Here is a 12,788-nt window from a genome sequence, read left to right on the forward strand (position 1 = left end):
TGGCCTCAGGTGATCCGCCCACCTCGGCCTCCCATAGTGCTGGGATTACAAGTGTGAGCCCCTGTGCTGGCCTTGCTGTGTAGTTTTAATCATGGAAATACCCTTGTCACCCAGGGACTTGCCCACTCCCTTTTTGTATGATTTGGGGTCCCTTGTTTTGTAGAGATCTCATGGCCTCCTCTTCCTTGGTTTGCTTCCTTGTTTTGATGGATTCCCATCTCTCAGTAGCTTCCCGTAACAGGGTGCAAGGGAAGTAAAGTTTTGTCGACACTGTATATTTGAAAATGTCTTCACTCTACTAACTTGATTCATAGTTTGGCTCAATGTGGAAGTTAATTTACTTGAGAATTCTGAAAACATTGCTCACTTGCTTTCTAACTTCCAGTGTTACTGTCAAGAAGTTAAAAGTTATAAAGCTATTCTTATTTTTGTTCTTTTGTAGATGACAGGCTTTTTTCTCCCTCTCTGGAAGGTTATAGAACCACTTTTCACAGTGATGAATCTTGATGCGAGCCTCTTTTCATCCACTGTGCTGGGTTCTCAGTGGGCACTTTCTCTCTGGATCTTCATGCCTTTCTGTGTTGGGAAATTTTTTTGAATCACTTCTTTGATTGCCTTCCTTCTGTTTTATCTCTTTTTTCTTTCTGGAAGTTCTTTTATTTGGTTGTGGCCCTCTGGATCAAACCTCTGCTTTTTAAATCTTTTTATCCTTTGTTTTTTATGTTTCTTAGTCTTTTTGCTTTGTTTTCTGGAAGATTTCCTAAACTTTGTCTTTTGACCTTCCTTTTGAGTTTTTCATTTTTGGCATCATGTTTTTTATTTTCTGGAACTCTGAATAGTTCTTTCTCTCTCTCTCTCTTTCTCTCTGTCTGTCTGTCTGTCTTGAGATGGAGCTTTGCTCTTGTTGTCCAGGCTGGAGTGCAATGACATGATCCCGGCTCACTGCAACCTCTGCCTCTCAGGTTCAAGAGATTCTCCTGCCTCGGCCTCCCTAGTAGCTGGGATTATAGGTGCCTGCCACCACACCCAGCTAGTTTTTGTATTTTTAGTAAGGATGGGGTTTTACTATGTTGGCCAGGCTTGTGTCAAATTCCTAACCTCAGGCGATCCACCTACCTCTGCCTCCCAAAGTGCTGGGATGACACATACTTTTATTTTATTTTATTTTATTTTATTTTATTTTTATTTTTATTTTTATTTTTATTTTTATTTTTATTTTTATTTTTATTTTTTTGAGATCGAGTTTTGCTCTTGTTGCCCAGGCTGGAGTGCAGTGGCGCGATCTTGGCTCACCACAACCTCCGCCTCCCGGGTTCAAGCGATTCTCCTGCCTCAGCCTCCCAAGCAGCTGAGATTACAGGCATGCGCCACCATGCCTGGCTAATTTGTTTGTATTTTTAGTAGAGACGGGGTTTCTCCGTGTTGGTCAGCCTGGTCTTGAACTCCCAACCTTAGGTGATCCACTCGCCTCAGCCTCCCAAAGTGCTGGGATTACAGGCATGAGCCACTGTGCTCAGCACTTCTTTATTTTTAATATCATACTATTCTTGCTCTAAGGATGCAATAGTTTTTCTTATCTCTCAGAGGATGTTAATTAACACCCCTAATCCACCCCCCTGACACACACCTTTTGGGAAGTTTTCTTCTTGCATAATCACTGCTTTTTCCAAGTTGCTTGTCTGTTTTGGTCTCTCTTACTCTCTTACTCTCAACTTTCATCTTCTTAGGTGTCTAGTAATTCTTGGTTGTTGCCATATTTAAGAATGGGTGACTAAAATTGGAAGCTCTGAGCAAGTAGATGGAGCTTGTCAACCTTGAACTTTCCTATCTGATTGACCATTTGTTGGGGAAACCTGAATCCATATCATTATGTGTTTCTTCTTGGGCTTATCATATCACCATAAGAAGTGTCTTCTAGTCCTCTGCCTGGTGGGTCATAGGCAGAACCTCTCAGCAGTCCATAGGCTAACCACTATTTTTGTCACGGCATGCATGCCCTCAGCAGTTCCTTGTGTCCTCTTACCTAGGCATCTTCTCTTTTACCCTGTCCAGAGGATAAGTCTCACCTTCTGTAGGAGAGAGGAAGGAATGGTTTCCCTAATGCATGGAGTCGAGGAGCCAGTGGCATAACCTATATGTTTCTTAAATGTTTTCAACAAATCCTCCTTGTTTTGACTATGTCTCCTCTACCTCCAGTTGCCTAGTACCTGGTTCTTCACTTTCTTTACTGCCAGCGTAGATTTGTCTTTCTTTAACTTAGTTTCTAGATCCTGTTCTAAATTTTAGCTTATAAAATGTTGTTTCCTCTCCTGTTACATCCATCTTAATATAGATGTTAAGTTTTTGTCTTCAAAACAGAAGCAAACCAAAAACAACTTTAATTTTTAAGTTAGGTGTCAGAAGAGAGAACACTCAAATGCAGATGTTCAATTGTCCATTTTGACTCGGGTGCTGGATATTTTTGTGTTTTAAATGACCCTTTCCCACTGTTGATAAACATTCTTTATCCTGACTGCCTTTTATGATACACATACAAGTATGAACCAGGCAGTTTGTGGTATGATGGGGTGCTTTATGTGAGGGGAAGTGAGTCAACAGTGTTGATAGCCACTTAATTCAGGATACAGAACCTTAGAGACTTTATTTCATTGATACCTTGTAATAGCACAGCCAGATAGGAGTTCTCAACCTCATCTGACAGGTGAAGAAACTGAGGCAAAAAGAGGCTATACAGCTTGAGCAAGGTCAATAATGCAGGAATATCTTACATCAAAGAGTGTACTTCCTGAATACTTCTATAACACCAAGAAAGGCAGACATTTTCCTTTTGCTTCATTAAAAAGCAAAACAGTGCAAAATAAATGTTATCTTCAAACCTAGGGATTAAATACTACTTGAAAAAGGTTTTCTAGCTGAGCACATGAGTTGATACTGTGTTAATCCAGTAAATAGATTTGATTCATTCATTTTCTAGTTAATTTCTGAACATGAATTTAAAGAGAACATGAAGCTTGAGGCGGTGAACCCCCTTCTCCCTGAGGAAGTGTGTGTTGCTACCATCACTGCAGTGAGAGGCTCCTACCTGTGGCTCCAGCTGGAGGGTGAGTGCCAGCACTCCAGAAGCCTTCCTGTGACCACTCTCCTTTGAGCTTCCTGTTTAATCCTGTAATGTGGTCTGTTAAACTTAATGGATTAGTTAAATGGGGATCTTGTTCAGAGACTTTTGTAATGCAAGACTCTAAGCAAAACATTTATTTTTCTGTCCTTGGCTTTCAAATTTCAAATTTTAGGAAATGAATACGAATAAAAATTCTTTACTATAGAGTCCCCTATTTTCTGGAAGGGGAAAACATAAGTCAAATAGCATGTATTTTGATGTGACCAAGTTATATGAGCATGAATATTAACACCTAGCTTATTGAAGAGATAATATTTTGGTTGCTGTAGCCCAGTGGAACCAAAAAGTATATAGAGTACAAATGATAAACTGTACTAAAAGTAATACTCAATAATTGGACAGGTTTATGAATGCAAGGCACTGCATGAGTACTCAGTGCTATGGTTACTGTATATGTCCTGAGCTGCTTTTTTAGCCTGCTACCAAATAGTCAGACTTTGAGACGGTACCTACTATTTCTGATTTGTAGAATTGGCATTTAATGCGGATATCAAGGGTAATATTGAATGTAGACTTTTATGCAATCCTTGTTCAGCAACTTGCCAAATCACTTCCTGATTTAAATCACTGTTCTTCTTTTCTGGCTTACTCCCGAAGTACCAGAACTGATGTTCTCATTGAGTAGAATTGTCACCTTTGCCATTTGGTTTCTATTTGTCTGAAATGACTGTGATACTAACTGTCTGAGTGATACCAGTGGTAGTTCCAGTTTCTTATTTGCTATTCCCTAGCTTAAGTGTCACCTTGTATATTCTCTACCCATTTTGGTCCTGATACAGTTTTACATGGGGGACAGCTTATTTTTTTTTCATAATGTTTATCATACATGAAAATGTATGATTTCTGTGTCAAGAGACTTGTGTCTGCATTATTACAAGAGTAGAACATTATCTAGAAAATAGTTTATGAAGAAGGTTATTTAATGGTCTAAACAAAGTTTTTTTTGGTTTGTTTGTTTGTTTTTTAAATCTAAACAGGTTCTAAGAAGCCTATACCTGAATATATTGTGAGTGTGGAATCCATGGATATATTTCCTTTGGGCTGGTGTGAAACCAACGGCCACCCCCTCAGCACTCCTCGCCGAGCACGAGGTATCTGTCTATTTCTGGGTTAGAGGATTGATTGTTAAATAATCTTCTGTATGGCTGCTGCCAGTTAAAACTAATCTGGACATTTCAGAGAAAAAAAAATGACATTCTGGTTATCTGTTCCTGCACAGGAAATTATTTATTGTAACAAATATTTAATACCGTACAGTTTCTGTGGGTCAGGAATTTGGGTGCAACTTAGGTGGGTCCTCTGGATCTGAGTCTCTCACAGGCTGTGCTCAATTATCAGCCAGGGCTCCAGTCATCTCAAGGCTCACCGTGGGGAGGATCTGCTCCCAGCTTTATGCAGATGATTATTGACAAGTGTCTTAGTGCATTCTTGCTGCTGTAACAAAATACCACACACTGGGAAGTTTATAAATGACAGAAATTTATTTCTCACAGTTCTGGAGACTGGGAAGCCCAAGATCCAGGCATTGGCAGATTCAGTGTCTGGTGAGGGCGCATTTCCTGGTACATAGTTGGCACCTTCTCGTGTCCTCACATGGTGGAAGGGACTACTAGCTCTGTGGGTCTCTTTTGTAAGAGCACTATTCTGCATCATGAGGGCTCTGCCCTTGTGACCTAATCACCTTCCAAAGGCCCTGTCTTTTCATACCAGGACATTGGTGGATACGTTTCAGTGTGAATTTTGGAGAGTACAAACATTCAGACCATAGCAGCAAGAATGCGTCTTCTTGTGGGCTATTGGAGTGAGGGCCTGAGCTCCTTGCTGGGTGTTGGCTGGAGCCTTCCTTTAGTTCGTTGCCATGTGGGCCTCTCCGTAAGGCAGCTCACAGCGTGACAGCTGGCTTCTATCAGAGTGAGGAAGTGAGAGAGCAACAGAGGTTGAGGAAGATGGAAGCCAGAGTCTTTCTGCAACCTAACCTCAAAAGTGGCAACCCACTTTCCCCCTTTTTAAACAGCTTTATGGTGTTATAATTGACATACCAACTATCACCATAGTCAGATTGAGAACATTTTCATCATTTCAGAAAGAAGCCCTGTACTCATTAGCAATCAATCCCCACCCCCAGCATCCACGAATCTACTTTCTGTCTCCATAGGTTTGCCTATTCTAGACATTTCACGTAAATGAGATCATGGTCTTGTGTGACTGGCTTCTTTCACTTAGCGTACTGCTCTCAGAGTTCATTCATGTTGTAGTGTGTATCTGTTCTTTATTCCTTTATATAGCTGAATAATATTCCATGCTATAAATATAACACATTTTGTTTATTTAACAGTTGATGGACATTTGAATTGTTTCCATTTTTTGACTATTAAGAATAAGTTTTATAGTTTTCTTCCATGGTCTTCTCTAAGAGTTTTATAGTTTGAACCCTTATGTTTAGATCTTTGATCCCCTTTGGGTTAAGTTTTATATATGATATGAGGCAGGGGTCCCCAACCCCTGGGCCATGGACCAGTAGTGGTCCATGGCCTGTTAGGAACCGGACCACACGGCAGGAGGTGAGTGGCAGGCAAGTGAGCATTAGTGCCTGAGCTCCACCTCCTGTCAGATCAGGGGCGGCATTAGATTCTCATAGGAGCGCGAATCTTATTGTGAACTGTCTCATGAGGGATCTAGGTTGCATGCTCCTTGTGAGAATCTAATGCCTGATAATCTGAGGTAGAACAGTTTCATCCTGAAACGACCCCCCATCCCCTGGTCCATGGAAAAATTGTCTTCCATGAAGCCAGTCCCTGGTGCCAAAAAGGTTGGGTACCACTGATCTAAGGTAAGGGTCCAACTTCATTCATGTGGATATTCAGCTTTCCCAATACTTACTGACCCAGGGAGCCTTGAAAATATTATTTTTGCTCTTTGTGTAAAGACCCCTACCAAGAAAATGTGCCTCAGTCTAGATATTCAGACATAAGCATTAATTTATAGTACTGTATGTGTGTATATATACACATACACACACTCTCACACAGAACCAAGTTTTAAATATGCTAATGTAACCTTAATACATATATAAATTTTCCTTTGTCTTTTTATTTTTCTTGGCATTTATATATTTTTTTCTTCCTACAGTACATAAACAGAGGAAAATTGCAGTGGTTCAGCCAGAAAAACAGTAAGTAATGTAATAATGTGTCCGAACAGTTCACAAGTTAGAATATCTAGAAAAATAACTATTTCAGAGGGTGTATTTCCTCATTTTCTCAGATGGAAGCATAATTTTTTAATTCAGCATTTGATCATTTGTATACTTTGGGAATATATGTATTTTCTAAAATGGCATTATATACAAAAGGGTACAATGCATTCCCAAGATGGTGTCTAAATTGAGTTTTCTTTGGCTTTTAGAACCTTAAGGTAGTTGAATAAAAGAAAGAAAATAAGAGTCCCCATGCTGGTATTCATTAAGGAAGAGCAAAAATTGTAAATTAGGATATGATTTGTCACAGTGGACAAAAATAAAGCTTGGGGTAGAAGACAACTCTAAAAGAAAAGACACATTCAAAGGAGTGACTTTGTGCCCATCAAGAAATTCTTCATTTGTAACATACCTGCACACATAGCTTTTGAGAAACAGTTAATTAGTAATGCCTTCAAACCTTAAAAGTACAAAGGTTTCTGTGTGTATATGTATGTTTTAAAACATTGGGTGTTGAATTCTCTGTTAATCTTCTGGGGCTGCCATACAAAATACCACAGCCTGGGCGGCTTTAAGCCAGCAGTCCCTGACGTTTTTGGCACCAGGGACCAGTTTTGTGAAAGACAGTTTTTCCACAGACTGAGGTGGGGAATGGTTTCTGGATGAAACTTTTCCACCTCAGATCATCAGGCATTAGATTCTCCTAAGGAGCGTGCAACCTAGATCCCTCACACGCACAGTTCACAATGGGGTTCCCACTCCTGTGAGGATCTAATGCTGCTGCCGACGTGGCAGGAAGCTGAGCTCAGGCTGTAATGCTCCCTTGCCTGCTGTGCGGCCCCATTCCTGACAGGCCATGGATGGGTACTGGTCTGTGACCCTGGGGTTGGGGACCCCTGCTTTAAACCACAGAAATTTATTTTCTTACATTCTGAAGGTTGAGAAATCCAAGATCAAAGTGCTGGTGGATTTGGTTCCTGGTGAGGGCACTCTCCCTGGCTAGCAGATGGCTGTCTTCTGGCTGTGTCCTTGCATGGTGGAAAAATCTTTCTCTCCCCGGCACCCCCGGACCCCTCTCTTCTTATAAGGCTATCAGTGCTATTGGATTACGGCCTACCCTATGACTTCATTTAATCTTAATTACCTCCCCAAGGCCCTATCTTCAAATATAGTTACACTGAGCACTAGGGCTTCAACATATGAATTTGAGTAGGGGGAAACAATTCTGTATATAGCAAATTCTATAACTACCTAAACCTTTGTAACTTTGTGGGTAATAAAACTAACAACAGAAGTGGAGAGAAGGGCCATAGACATTTACCCCAAGTAGAGAAGTGAGATGATAATGAAAAAAAGACTGGCCTTGGATTTTTCCTTGACTTAGTTGCCAAAACTGATCCAAAGCTTTAGTTAGGATGCATTCTAAAAGATAAATTAGCCTTTTTTTAGTGATTGCTACATACAGAATAAGCCTCTGGGTTTTTTAAAATAACATAATTTGTCTTTAATTTGAAAACCGATGGATGAAGAAAACAGACCCTATATAAAGTTTCTGTTCTTTGACTATTGAAAAATGAGTAGTTTATTTGTGGGTTAAGTATCTCACAAGAAATTTTGTAATCTTTTGCCCAATAAATGAAGAGAAAATTTGAATATGTAGTATCACAATGCTGTATACAGACATCCGTTGGCTCATTATGCCCTATATATAGTTTTAAAAACAATTGTTCTTTTTTTGTTTTGTTTTGTTTTGTTGTGTTTTTTTTGAGATGGAAAAAAAGCCCAGGCGGGAGTGCAGTGGCGCGATCTTGGCTCACTGCAAGCTCTGCCTCCCAGGTTCACGCTGTTCTCCTGCCTTAGCCTCCCTCCCAAGTAACTGGAACTACAGGTGCCCGCCACCACACCCAGCTAATTTTTTGTATTTTTAGTAGAGATGGGTTTTCACCATGTTAGGATGGTCTCTATCTCCTGACCTTGAGATCTGCCCGCCTCGGCCTCCCAAAGTGCTGGGATTACAGGCGTGAGCTACAGCACCTGGCCTTGTTCTTTAAAAAAAAAAAAAAAAAAAAAAATCATCAAGGGAGTACCTTCTGTTACAGATTTTGCAACATGCCACGTTTGCTTTCTTCTTAGATTTGAAGGAAACTAAGCCTCACACTTTACTGATCTTAAGGATTATCTCACTATTTTACTGTGTTTTCTTGACCCAGAGTACCATCCTCGAGGACTGTCCATGAGGGCCTGAGGAATCAGGAGCTGAACTCCACAGAGTCAGGTATAAGCATATGTCATCTTATGGAAAAGAAGACTTAGTTTCTTTTAATGGACTATATCTGAAAATAACTTAAAACAGTACATTTGATGTATAGGATATGACTTCATAGAGGGGTCTCTTAATTGTAACTAGAGTTGTAACGGTCTAGGATGTGTTTAGTTTAATAAGCATCTCTAGGCTGATAGTTCCGTCTATTTCTTTTTTGTTGTTGTTGAGACGGAGTCTCGCTCTGTCGCCCAGGCTGGAGTGCAGTGGCCGGATCTCAGCTCACTGCAAGCTCTGCCTCCTGGGTTTACGCCATTCTCCTGCCTCAGCCTCCTGAGTAGCTGGGACTACAGGCGCCCGCCACCTCGCCTGGCTAGTTTTTTTGTATTTTTTTAGTAGAGACGGGGTTTCACTGTGTTAGCCAGGATGGTCTCAATCTCCTGACCTCGTGATCCGCCCGTCTTGGCCTCCCAAAGTGCTAGGATTACAGGCTTGAGCCACCGCACCCGGCCGTTCCGTCCATTTCTAATAGCCATAACTATTCTTTACTGATCACCCCTTGTGTGCCAAGGGCTCAGATGGTCGATGTTACCATCTTTGACTTTAGTTAAAGAATCTGAAGTTTTCCAGGCAGTGTTGTTTCTTAAGCTAGATGGTTGAGAGGTAGAGGTTTATTCTTTTTAAAACCCTTTTTTATCATATGCATACTTTGTATATACATTTCACAATTTATGTGAAAAAAAAATAAAGCATTGGAAAAAGAAATTGTCCCAGAGGCAATGCCTGATAAATGAGACAAAGATCCTTGCTGGAGGTTCAAGCCTTTTGTCCAGGGTTCTCTCTTGAACTATTCTTAACGTCTACATGCTTGTTGTATAATGTTTAGCATCCTGGCTGTGTATATTCTAGCACAGATTGGGCATTCAGATGATATTTAGTAAATGCCTAGAAGAGAAATCAAAGCTCAGAGAGATCACACGGCTTACGAGTAGAAAGGACAGAAATGAAACTGAAGTCTTTCACAAATTTGAAACCTATACTTCCGTCTCTTCTACCCACTGCCTTTTCATTACATCACTTGTACATAGAGGGTTAGGACTGTGTAACTCCTTGCTTTTGATGCATTCCTGGCCATTCAAATGCCTACTGAAACCACAGAATTTAAGACATTAATATCTTCTGCACAACCTCAGCCAAGGCCTTGTGGTTTGGGTTTTGTCATAGGTCAGGTTCCCTGGGAAACAGAGTCTGAGACTCTGACATATGCATTCAGGAGTTTCATTGGGGAGTATTTTTGGGAACAGCTCCTTGGAAGGAGTAAAGGAAGTAGGATTGGGCAGAGAGATAAGTTGAACCATGATGCAGTTGCAACAGAAGTTTCTTCTGTTTCCACTGGGAGCCCTGAAGCTGATCTAACCACTCAGAGCTGATCCTAATTCAGGTGTGGTGGCCACACTTTACTGACCAGTTATTGGAAGTAAAGCCACTGCTTCCTCCTCACATCACAAGGGGCAAGGTGGCCCTCTCCTGCTGAGAGCAGTACCCAGCTCAGGGTGATTCCAGAATAGACTTAAAGCTGAAAGCTATAAGCTGCCAACATACCCAGCAGCGGGGGCATGAGTGCCTTAATCCTGAAGAGAGGCATTTGGGTTACAGGGTTCAACTGGAAATGTGAGCACCAGCATACTGGTCACTATGATATACCATCCTTTGTTTTTTTTTTTTTGAGACAGGTTCTCACTGTGTCACCCAGGCTGGAGTGCAGTGGTGTGGTATCAGCTCACTGCAACCTCCACCTCCTGGGCTCAAGCTGTCCTCCTACGTCAGCCTCCTGAGTAGCTGGGACTATAGGCATATGCCACCACACGTGGCTGATTTTTTTTTTTTTTTTTTTTTTTTTTTTGGTAGAGATGGGGCTTCACTATGTTACCCAGGCTGGTCTCGAACTCCTGGACTCAAGTGACATGCTCCTGTCTTGGCCTCCCAAATTCCTGGGATTATAGGCATGAGCCACCACACCTGGCCATGACCATTCTTAATTAAAGAGAAAACATTATGAACTGCAGGATCCTTTCAACAATGGGCAGTGTGCACATATCTTTCCTTAACATTGGATTAACAGGCATATCTATTAGAAGAGCTTCTCTGTGCTTTATAGCAGCGTTTTAGTATCTTTGAATTTTTTACATTCAACAGCTGACATGCCTACCACTATGAGGGGATTTTTTAAATTGAAGGACAGTATTGATACAGACAAGTAGTTGAAGAAAAGGGTCTCTAGACCCAGTTATACCCCACAGTACCAAAAAAACTTAGAGATGTGGTCACAGCATACTTGTAGCCCTCTGATAAATCTCAGAGATGGGAGAGCTCTCACAACATCAAAGGCTGCCAACATTAGTTTGGTGGTTTTTTAGGAGACAAACTGTAATTCTAAATAATATTTGACAATTTCTATAAATATTCCAGAATAGATTATTGAAAGTTGGTTTTTGAAGACCTGGAAAAGAAATCATTGATCATCCAGAATCCTCATGTGTTCTTGGAATACACTCTCCATTTTATTGATAGAAGATAGGGTTCTTCTATCAATTTTGCAGTAACCTAGGAACTAATCAGCATGTTAATTCAGGACCCTGTTTGATTTCAGCAGAGTGATAAGTTCTGTAAGTTACTTAAGAGCATTCTCAGACAACATGTTAAGCTTCAAAGTAAGTAATTCCAAAGTTTATATTAATATAATAGTACATGTGCTTGGTTTTTCCTCCCTGGCAATTCAAGCTTTGGAAACATGGGGTAGAGAATGACTGTTTTGAATATTTGTTTCTCTTCATTTCCCAGTCATGATTAATGGAAAATATTGCTGTCCAAAGATATACTTCAACCACCGTTGCTTCTCAGGGCCATATCTTAACAAAGGAAGAATTGCTGAGCTGCCTCAATGTGTAGGACCTGGGAACTGTGTTCTGGTCCTTAGAGAGGTAAGGTTCTGGCCTAGAGCAAAATAACTTGGAAATTTCACAGCATTCTCCTATGGTCATTTCTACAGGGAGCCACATGCCATAGATGTGACAGTTCTAGGTTTTATCAAAAGTTACTTTTCTCATGTTTTGGATAGTGAAGAGGGTATGTAATTGTTTCTCCTTCCTAGGAAACATTCACGTAAACAATTCTTCACAAAGCAGGTTCACCTCTGTCAGGGTAGAAAGGTCTTCTGTCAGAGACCAGAAGAGAACTATACAAAAGTGAACTGTGAGATTACTCTATGACTGAGAGGCCGTGGCTGTGTGGCATTAACCTAGTGGCTATGATAAAGCTACACATCTGCTGGGCTTTTTGTTCTTCCCAACCAGTGTGATATGCTGCAAGTAACAGATAAGCGACCTTTCAGCCCTCAGGGTGGCAAGTCATGATCTGGGGAAGCCAGAGCTTCTGGACCAGACTCCTCTAGCCACAAGAAGCCTCAGCTGTCTACACAGTGGTCCAAACAAATACAATTTTCTGTGTGTACTGTGGCTGGGAAAGCATTTGGAAGCATGTTCTGGAGCAATTTGAAAATCATGGTACCTGTTTTTTCCTAACCATAACATTTAAAAATGTTGAAGAGGTTTTGGTACTTTCTTATTTGCATCTTTGGGTGGCTGTAATATCTCTGATACTATTATTATCTTAACATTTATTAATTCATATGACTAGAATTAACCTCCTAAATGACCTTAGCATTTTAAGGGAGTGATGACAAGATTCTAATGGTCTACTTTTCTCCTTCCCAATCTGTGTTTCTGCTTTAAAACTGAGCTCAGGTCCTCACTTTACTTATCAATGCAGCCTACAAACCCAGCCGTGTCCTTCGGGAGCTCCAGCTGGACAAAGACTCTGTGTGGCACGGATGTGGGGAAGTCCTAAAAGCCAAGTAAGTAGACTGCTTGTTTTTACTATTTACTGTTACTTGTCTTTAAAGAGTCACAGAATCGGCAGAGCACGGTGGCTCATGCCTGTAATCCCAGCACTTTTCGAGGCCGAGGCAGGCGGATCACAAGGTCAGGAGTTCAAGACCAGCCTGGTCAACATGGTGAAACCCCGTCTCTACTAAAAATACAAAAAGTAGCCAGGCACAGTGCACGCGCCTATAATCCCAGCTACTTGGGAGGCTG

General features: G+C 41.0%; 1 protein-coding gene across 3 annotated transcripts in view; it reads left to right on the forward strand.

Moving 5' to 3' along the window:
* The window catches only part of SFMBT1 (Scm like with four mbt domains 1), a 154,970-nt gene that overhangs the window by 129,743 nt on the left and 12,439 nt on the right, over positions 1-12,788 (forward strand). For all 3 annotated transcript variants that reach the window (XM_007984569.3, XM_038003793.2, XM_007984568.3), the window contains exons 11-16: positions 2,975-3,101; positions 4,156-4,269; positions 6,308-6,350; positions 8,585-8,649; positions 11,476-11,615; positions 12,438-12,547. In XM_007984569.3, the coding sequence (XP_007982760.3) occupies positions 2,975-3,101; positions 4,156-4,269; positions 6,308-6,350; positions 8,585-8,649; positions 11,476-11,615; positions 12,438-12,547 (599 nt within the window). The remainder of the gene's footprint in view (positions 1-2,974; positions 3,102-4,155; positions 4,270-6,307; positions 6,351-8,584; positions 8,650-11,475; positions 11,616-12,437; positions 12,548-12,788) is intronic.

This window comes from Chlorocebus sabaeus, chromosome 22, assembly GCF_047675955.1.
Source record: "Chlorocebus sabaeus isolate Y175 chromosome 22, mChlSab1.0.hap1, whole genome shotgun sequence".
In the NCBI taxonomy this organism is placed as follows: Eukaryota; Metazoa; Chordata; class Mammalia; order Primates; family Cercopithecidae; genus Chlorocebus; species Chlorocebus sabaeus.